Raw genomic sequence first — 9139 nt, 5'->3', positions numbered from 1 at the left:
GTTGGGCGTGGCTTCGCCCGCACTAGGTCAGGCGGGGGCGTGGCCCGCCTCGGCGCGCCGCGGCTCTGAGCTTGCGCGCGCGGGAGTCAGGGGTCACGGCGGCGTAGGCTGTGGCGGGAAACGCTGTTTGAAGCAGGTAAGTAGAGAGAAGAAGGGGAGTTCGGGGCACTGGACCTGACGGGGAAGGGGGCTTGAGCAGCCAGGGCACACAGACCTGAGAGAGGGTTGCGAGGGCACCCCTTGGCCCGGGGGAGCGCAGGAGGGGGCAGGGGCCAAGGGTCTCCCGGGCGAGGGTGCGGGGACGCTCAGGAAAAGGCCGGGGTAGGGGTGGAATTTCACCGCGGGCAGGGGGCGCACGCGCCGGGCGCCGGGGGCGGGGAGTGGCCCGGGAGACGCGGGGGTTCTGGGTGGTGCACGTGTGGGCTTGGTGTCATCCTTGATTCGGTAAGGTGTTTGAGTGCTCTGTGCCAGGCGCTGTTCTGGAAGCAAGAACAAGTCGGAAGGTCCCTGCTTCGAGAAGATAGACGGTGTTAATAGTAGCACCAGTAAAGCAGTGCTCTTGGGCTCCGAGATACTCTCAGAAGGAAACTAATGCAATGTGATCATGAGCGAAGAGCCTGCTTCTTTAGCTGGAGTGGCAGCTCTGCCACCCTCAAGTGCAAAGGCCCAGAGGTGGAGGGAGCCCGATGTATTTGTAGCAGGAGCCGATGGGCTAGGAGAGAAATACAGATGAGGTCGGAGTCGTGATGGGGAACTAGGTCCTGTAGGACCTTGTAAACCTTGATATGGAATCCGGCCCTTATTCAAGGTTCATTGGGGAGCTCTGGGAGGGTTTGAGCGTGCATGTATTCGCCCCGTGTTTTGAAAAACTCACTGGCCTCTGAGTGGAAATTCGACTGTAGCAGGAACAAGAGTGGAAGGAGGGAGAGCGTCCTGCAGGCAGAGAGAATCAGGCTCAGGTTACCTTTGTGGGTAGAGCTAGGGGGCTGGCTGATGGACTGGGCGTGGGAGCGAGGGGAAGAGTCCAGGATGACTCTAAGTTTTGTGATTTGAGCAGCAGGCCGGATGGAGAGGGCTAAGGGAGAAGCAGATTGGGAGTGCCGCTCTGAAGGTAGAGCTTAGGGTGGGGAGTGAGTGGGCAAGGTTTAGAGGGGAACACAGAAGGGGGCAGGGCGATGCCAGTGCTTCGCCTCAGCTCCCCCACTCAAGGAACCTGTTGTTGTTGCCTTGTCTCTCTCTCCTTTTTTTTCCTTTGGAAACGGAGTGTTGGTCTGTTGCCCAGGTTGGAATGCAGTGGTGTGAACCTAGCTCATTGCAACCTCTGCCTCCTGGGTTCAAGTGATTCTCCTGCCTCAGCCTACTGAATAGCTGGGATTACAGGTGCCCGTCACCATGCCTGGCTAATTTTAGTATTTTTAGTACAGATAGGGTTTCGCCATGTTGGCCATGCTGGTCTCGAACTCTTGACCTCAGGTGATCCACTCATCTGAGCCTCCCAAAGTGCTGGGATTTGCCACTGTGCCTGGCTACCTCTCTCTCCTCCTTCTTGCACTTCCCCACCCAGGTCTCTCCTCCCCTAGAGAGGTTCCTTCCCTCCCCTGAAATGCTCTTCCCTCTCTTAAGTCCTTCTGACAGCTGCTCTTTGGACGGGCCCCCTGCTGAGCCCTGGGGAGCCAATGATCACCCACTTTGGTTGGAGGGGGACAGGAGATCTCAATCCAGAGTGCGCTGAGCTATGGTGGAGCAGTGATAGTCTTTAGGAGCTAAGAGACGAACCTGCGTGCTCAGGAAGACTCACCAGAGTGGGTGATACTCACAGGGAGTTTCAACTCACATGTCTTTTTTTTTTTTTTTTTTTTGGTTTTTGTGACAAGATCTTGCTCTGTTGCCCAGGCTGGAGTGCAGTGGCATGATCTCAGCTCACTGAGTAACATCCACCTCCCAGGTGCAAGAGATTTTCCTGCCTCAGCCTCCCGTGTAGCTGGGATTACAGGTGTGTGCTAATATTTGTATTTTTAGTAGAGACGGGGTTTTGCCGTGTTTCCCACGTTGGTCCCGAATCCCTGACCTCAGGTGATCCACCTGCCTTGGCCTCCCAAAGTGCTGGGATTACACATGTGAGCCACTGCGCCCAGCCTAAACTCACATGTCTTGAAGTGACCAGACACCGTGCAAGGTGATGTTGGAGATCATGACTTGGGCAAGACACTGACTTCTGTTCTTGAGGAGCTTACAGGCTGAAAGAATCCGAGTTCTGCTTGCACGTGTGCATTAAAGAAAGTAGTGCAAGGCATTATGGGAACCTTGAAGGGCAGCTGGTCAGCCTGGAGGAGCTAAGCCTGAGCTGAGTCTCCAGATGCAGTGGAGTTTCATGCAGCGAACGCTGCTCAAGGCCTCCTGGGGGCCTGGCCTTGTGCTGGGTGATTGTAGGGTCCTAGGGGAGAGAGGCCTTGCTCTGCCATCTAGAGGCCCCTGGCCCGTCAGGGAGGCAGACATACACCCAGATAGTCCAAGGGCAACAGTCGCAGAGGCCTGGGGGAAGGACAAGGCCAAAAGTATGGAGGTGAGCCTGGGCAACATAGCAAGACCCCATCTCTACAAGAAATACACAAACTGGCCAGGCACGGTGGCTCACGCCTGTCATCCCAGCACTTCGGGAGGCCGAGGCGGGTGGATCACAAGGTCGGGAGATTGAGACCATCGTGGTCAATGTGGTGAAAAACCCTGTCTCTACTGAAAATACAAAAATTAGCCAGGTGCGGTGGTACATGCCTGTAATCCCAGCCACTCAGGAGACTGAGGCAGGAGAATCACTTGAACTCAGGACTTGGAGGTTGCAGTGAGCTGAGATCACACCACTGCACTCCAGCCTGGGCAACAGAATGAGATTCCAGCTCAAAACAACAACAACAAAAAAAAATGGTGAGAGTAGAGGCTGGGTGTGGTTTCTCACTCCTGTAATCACAGCACTTTGGGAGGCTGAGGTAGGAGGATCATTTGAGCCCAGGAGTTTTGAGGCCAACCTAGCCAACGTCGTGAAATCCCGTCTCCACAAAAATTAAAACATTAGCAAGGCATGACAGCTTGCTAATGGTTCCAGTTACTTGGGAGGCTGAAGTGGGAGGATCATTTGAGCCCGGGAGATTGAAGCTGCAGTGAGCCGTGTTCATGCTGTTGCACTCCAGCCTGCACAACAGAGCAAGACCGTGTCTCAAAAAAACATACAGGTCGGGCACAGTGGCTCACGCCTGCAATCCCAGCACTTTGGGAGGCTGAGGCGGGTGGAACACCTGAAGTCGGGAGTTCAAGACTAGCCTGACCAACATGGAGAAACCCCGTTTTTACTAAAAATACAAAGTTAGCCAGGAGTGGTGGTATGCACCTGTAACCCCAGCTATTCTGGAGGCTGAGGCAGGAGAGTCACTTGAACCTGGGAGGCGGAGGTTTCAGTGAGCCAGCATCAGGCCATTGCACTTCAGCCTGGGCAACAAGAGCAAAACTCCGTCTCAAAATATATATATATATATAAATAAAAACAAAGCTGTGAGATTGGGCGAGATTGGATGAGGCCATTGAGGGAGTGAGGGAGTGTCTTGCTCATCAAGAATGCAAGTGTCTGGCCTGCAGCGAGCATGTAGTGTCATTGTATTGCTGAATCTCTGTTAAGTGCTTGCTCATGAGAGGGGCGGAGGCCCGTGTTTGCCAAGCTCTCGTCCTGTGCCAGGGCACAAGAGAGGGGGCACACAGAGGCCTTTCCTTCCTAAAATTACTCTCCCTCCAGTATGTAGCAACAAGAGCCTAGGTTCTGCGCCTGCTGACAGTGTCCCTCCTACCACACCCCCGTAGCCACAGCCAACTGACCTCGGGCAGCCAGTCAGCTCCTTCCTTCCTCCTCCAGGTCCGGCAGTGACTCTGGGCTCCCACAAGCCCCTGCACTTCCTCTGTCCCAGTCGGGTCACTCCCTGTCCGTCTCTGGCTACTTACACAGCCAGAGCAAGGGCCACTAACAGAGCTTGCTTCTTCCTGTGAGATAAGTCACTCATGTACGCAGTTGTCACCCGAAGAATGCAAACGCGGAAGTCAGTGAAAGTCTTCCTCATACGAAACCCCCGCACATGTTCACGGGTGCGCCACTCACAAACGGTGGAAACAACCCCACCCTGATGTCCATCCGCCGATAAGCGGATACGTAAAACGTGTTCTAGCCATACAGTGGAAAAGTACTCAGCAAAAAAGTACGCAGCTCTGATTCCAGGCCGACATGCACATGAACGATGAACGCATTCAGAGAAAGCAGCCAGACACAAAAGGCTGCAGATTCCAAGATCCCATTTATAGGAAATGCCCAGAATAGGCCGATCCATGGAGACAAAGTAAGGTGGGTGGTTGCCAGCGGTGGGGGCAGATGGCCTGAATCGGGGGAGAGAGCTAAAGGATGTAGGCTTTTTGGGGTGATGAAAGAGTTCTAAAATTGATTGTGGTGATGATTGCCTAACTCTGAACATACTAAATACCATTGAACTATATATACTTTAAATGGGTGAATTGTATAGTATGTGAATTATAGCTCAGAAAAGCAGTTACCAAATGAAGCCTTCTTCCACCCTGTCCCCCAGGAAACCAGTTTCTTAGCTCTCCTCGCAGAATGATGCATTAAAAGCAGATTTATACCTAGTCTCTGCATTAAAAACAAAAAGATTGCTACATACTCCCTGCATTAAAAGCAAACTGATTTATACGTGGTCTTCTGCCCACCTTGTAAAATTGTTACTGTTTTCATTTGATATATTTCCCTCTTAATATTCTGAAAGGTTTCAAACCTGCAGAGAAGGTACAGATTGGGCACAGTGAACAGCCACGTCCCTTTGCCTAGATCCACTGGCTGTCAGCGTGACACCTCCTTTGCTTTATCCAAGCACACACATACACTTGTACCTTTGTCCTTTTTTGAGACGGAGTCTCGCTGTCTCGCCCAGGCTGGAGTGCAGTGGCACAATCTCGGCTCACTGCAACCTCTGCCTCCTGGGTTCAAGCAATTCTCCTGCCTCAGCTTCTAGTAGTTGTGATTACAGGTGTGTGCCACCACGCCCGGCTGATTTTTGTGTTTTTAGTAGAGACGGGGTTTCACCATGTTGGCCAGTATGGTCTGGATCTCCTGACTTTGTGATCCACCTGCTTTGGCCTCCCAAAGTGCTGGGATTACAGGCGTGAGCCACCACGCCCGGCTTCTTCTGTCCCTTTTTTGACTGAACTACTGAAAGCTGTGGTCATCATGATACTTCACCTCTGAAAGATCCAGGAGTTGACACCTTCTTTTTTGGTACAAGCACTCACCCTGTCATGCAGGCTGTAAGGCAGTGGTGTGGTCATGGCTCACTGCAGCCTTGACCTCCCCAGGCTCAGCTGCTCCTCAGCCTCCCAAGTATCTGGGACTAAACGTATATGCCACTGCACCCTGCTAATTTTCGTATAAAAATTTTGTATAAGGCCGGGCGCGGTGGCTCAAGCCTGTAATCCCAGCACTTTGGGAGGCCGAGGCGGGTGGATCACAAGGTCGAGAGATCGAGACCAACCTGGTCAACATGGTGAAACCCCGTCTCTACTAAAAATACAAAAAATTAGCTGGGCATGGTGGCGCGTGCCTGTAGTCCCAGCTACTCAGGAGGCTGAGGCAGGAGAATCGCCTGAACCCAGGAGGCGGAGGTTGCGGTGAGCCGAGATCGTGCCATTGCACTCCAGCCTGGGTAACAAGAGCGAAACTCCGTCTCAAAAAAAAAAAAAAAAAAAATTTTGTATAAAACCCTGTGTTTTATAGAGACAGGGTTTCACCATGTTGCCTAGGCTGATCTGAAACTCCTGGGCTCAAGCAATCCCCCCTCCTCGGCCTCCAAATATCCTGGGATTACAGCCGAGAGCCACCGTGCCTGGCCTCCAGCAGTCAGCTCTTAAGAACAAGATGTCCAACTGCAAAACTACGATGTCGTTGTCATCACCGTGCAGTTTAACATGGGACGGTGACGTTATCCAATAGACAGTCTTTATTTAGATCTGCCATGTGTTCCTGTAATAGTCTTCAAAGCTATTAATAATTTCTTTTTTTTTTAGACTGAGTCTCACTCTGTTGTTCAGGCTGGCGTGCAGTGGCACGATTTCTGCTCGCTGCAACCTTTGCCTCCCGGGTTCAAGCAATTCTGCCTCAGCCTCCCGAGTAGCTGGGACTACAGGCACACCCAACCAAGCCCAGCTACTTTTTTTTTTTTTTTTTTTGTATTTTTAGTAGAGACAAGGTTTCGTGTTGGCCAGGCTAGTCTCAAATTCCTGACCTCAGGTGATCCACCTGCCTCAGCCTCCCAAAGTGCTGAGATTACAAGCATGAGCCACCGCACCCAGCCCCACTCCAAGTTCTAACCTAGGATCACACACATTTAGCTGTCATGGCAACTTTTTCCTTCCTTTTTTTGAGACAGGGTCTCACTCTGTTATCCAGACTGTACCACAGTGGTGCAATTACGGATCACTTGCAGCCTTCACCTCCCAGGCCCAAGTGATCCTCCCACCTCAGCCTCCGAGTAGCTGGGACTATACGTATGCACCACCATGCTTAACTAATTTTTAATTTTTTGTAGAAACTGGGTCTCACCATGTTGCTTGGGCTAGTTTCTAACTCCTGGCCTCAAGTGACCATCCCATCTCAGCCTCCCAAAGTGTTGGGATTCCAGATGTGAGCCCCCAGCCCAGGCAACTTTCTTTTTCATGACATTGACAGTTTTAAAGATTTTAGCGCAGTACTGTCACCCTTTACTTTGGATTGGTTTGTTTCTTTTTGTGTATTTTTTTTTTTTTTTTTTTTTTTGGAGACGTAGTTTCGCTCTTGTTACCCATGCTGGAGTGCAATGGCGCAATCTCGGCTCACCGCAACCTCCGCCTCCTGGGTTCAGGCAATTCTCCTGCCTCAGCCTCCCGAGTAGCTGGGATTACAGGCATGCGCCACCATGCCCAGCTAATTTTTTGTATTTTTAGTAGAGACGGGGTTTCACCATGTTGACCAGGATGGTCTCGATCTCTCGACCTCATGATCCACCCGCCTCGGCCTCCCAAAGTGCTGGGATTACAGGCGTGAGCCACCGCGCCCGGCCTGTTTTTGTTGCTTGTTTGTTTTTTTGAGACAGAGTCTTGCTCTGTCACCCAGGCTGGAGTGCAGTGGCATGATCTTGGCTCAGTGCAACCTCCACCTCCCAGGTTCAAGCAATTCTCCTGCCTTAGCCTCCCGAGTAGCTGGGCTTACAGGTGCCCACCACCACGCACAGCTAATTTTTGTGTTTTACTAGAGACGGGGTTTCACCATGTTGGTCAGGCTGGTCTTGAACTCCTGACCTCAAGTGCTCTACCAGCCTCGCAAAGTTCTGGGATTACAGGTGTGAGGCACCGTGCCCAGGTGGTTCGTTTCTTAATGACTCGAATCAGGGTAAACATTTTCTTCGACCTTTTTTTCAACACAAAAGATAAAACTCTGAGTGCACCTTTGTGCACCTTGCTTTATCTATTGAACAGTGCCTCTTTGAGAACCTTCCCTATCAGTACACAAGGAGCTTCCTCATTTCTTTACACAGCTGCATAGTATTCCATTGAACAGACTTAACATAACTTATTTAAACAGCCCCGTAGGGGAGGACAGTTAGGTGGTTTCCAGTCTTTGGGGATTTCAAACAATGCTGCCGGAAATAACCTTATAAATGCAGTTTTTCTTACGTGATAATGTATCTGCAGCATACGTCCCTAGATGTGGACTTGCAGCCTCCAGACTTTTAGGTTTGTAATTGAGGTGTTATTTACATGGCATGCAGCCTCCAGACTTTTATGTTTGTAATTGAGGTGTCATTTACATGGCGTGCCATGCCCAGGTCTTCAGTGTGCGTTTGGCCGCATAGTATGTTTTATCACCCCAGAAACCCCCTCACACCCTTCCCAGTCCCTCCCACCCTAGGAGCAGCCACTAGTCTGATATCTAGCACTGTAGATCATTTTAGTCTATTCTACAATTTTGTCTAGATGGTATCGTACAAATATACCTTTTTTTTGGGAGGTAAAATTAGCCATTTTAAAGCAAACAGTGGGCGCAGTGGCTCACATCTGTAATCCCAGCACTTCGGGGAGGCTGAGGTGGGCAGATCACTTGAGCCCAGGGGTTTGAGACCTGCCTGAGCAACATGGCAAAACCCTGTCTCTCCAAAAAATAAAATTAGCCAGGCATGGTGGCATGCACCTGTCTTCCTAGCTACCCAGGAGGCCAAGGTGGGAGGATCACCTGAGCCCCGGGGGGGTCAAGGCTGCAGTGAGCTGAGATCACACTACTGCACTCTAGCCTGGGAGACAGTGAATAAAGAGAGAAAATATTAAAAGACAGAAAAATTATTATTTTCTCTTTTTTTCTCTCAATAAAAATTATTTTCTCTATTTTCTCTCAATAAAGAGAAAATAATAATAAAGCCAAGAATTCAGGTGGTACATTTACAGTGTCGTACACCCATTACCTCTGTCTAGTTTCAAAACATTTCATCACCCCAAAAGAAAGCCCCATACTCCGTAACCAGTCACTCCTCATTCCCCCACGATGTGCTTTGTGTTTGGGTTTTGCACATCCTGTTTTCAAGATTCATCTTTGGTGCATGTCTGTCAGTAGCTGCCTGCCTGCCTGCCTGCCTGCCTTCCTGCCTTCCTTCCTTCCTTCCTTCCTTCCTTCCCTTTCGTGACAGAGCCCTGCTAGAGTGCAGTGGCACAATCTCAGCTCACTGTAACCTCCACCTCCCAGGTTCAAGCGATTCTCCTGCCTCAGCCTCCAGAGTAGCTGGGATTACAGGTGCCTGCCGCCATGCCCAGCTGCTTTTTGTAATTTTCGTAGAGACAGGGCTTCACCATGTTGGCCAGACTGGTCTTGAACTGCTGACCTTGTAATCTACCCACCTTGGCCTCCCAAAGTGTTGGGATTATAGGCGTGAGCCACCGCGCCTGTCCCTGCTGGCCCCTTTCTAATGCTGAGCATCTGTTATGAACCTCCCTGAGCATTTATAACATACACCCCATCAGTTCGGAAGTTCTCCATGACTTTTTTCAGGTCTAAACTGTTGTACCAAGGAGCCCC

The 9139-nt window shown here is 50.9% G+C and overlaps 1 protein-coding gene across 3 annotated transcripts in view; it reads left to right on the top strand.

Moving 5' to 3' along the window:
- Positions 1–43: 43 nt before the first annotated feature.
- POLD1 (DNA polymerase delta 1, catalytic subunit) overlaps positions 44–9139 on the top strand; it is a 33282-nt gene continuing 24186 nt past the window's right edge. The window contains exon 1 of one of the 3 annotated variants that reach the window (XM_039466441.2): positions 44–136. Coding sequence is in view for 2 of the 3 variants with exons in the window: in XM_039466438.2 (XP_039322372.1) it covers positions 4275–4378 (104 nt within the window). In the remaining variant the exon portion in view is untranslated. Of the gene's footprint in view, positions 137–1159; positions 4379–9139 lie in introns of those variants that run through there. The other 2 variants (XM_039466438.2, XM_039466439.2) reach the window with 2 other exon arrangements.

Source organism: Saimiri boliviensis, chromosome 14 (genome assembly GCF_048565385.1).
Source record: "Saimiri boliviensis isolate mSaiBol1 chromosome 14, mSaiBol1.pri, whole genome shotgun sequence".
Taxonomy (NCBI): domain Eukaryota; kingdom Metazoa; phylum Chordata; class Mammalia; order Primates; family Cebidae; genus Saimiri; species Saimiri boliviensis.
This window is presented reverse-complemented; position numbering and strand designations above follow the sequence as displayed.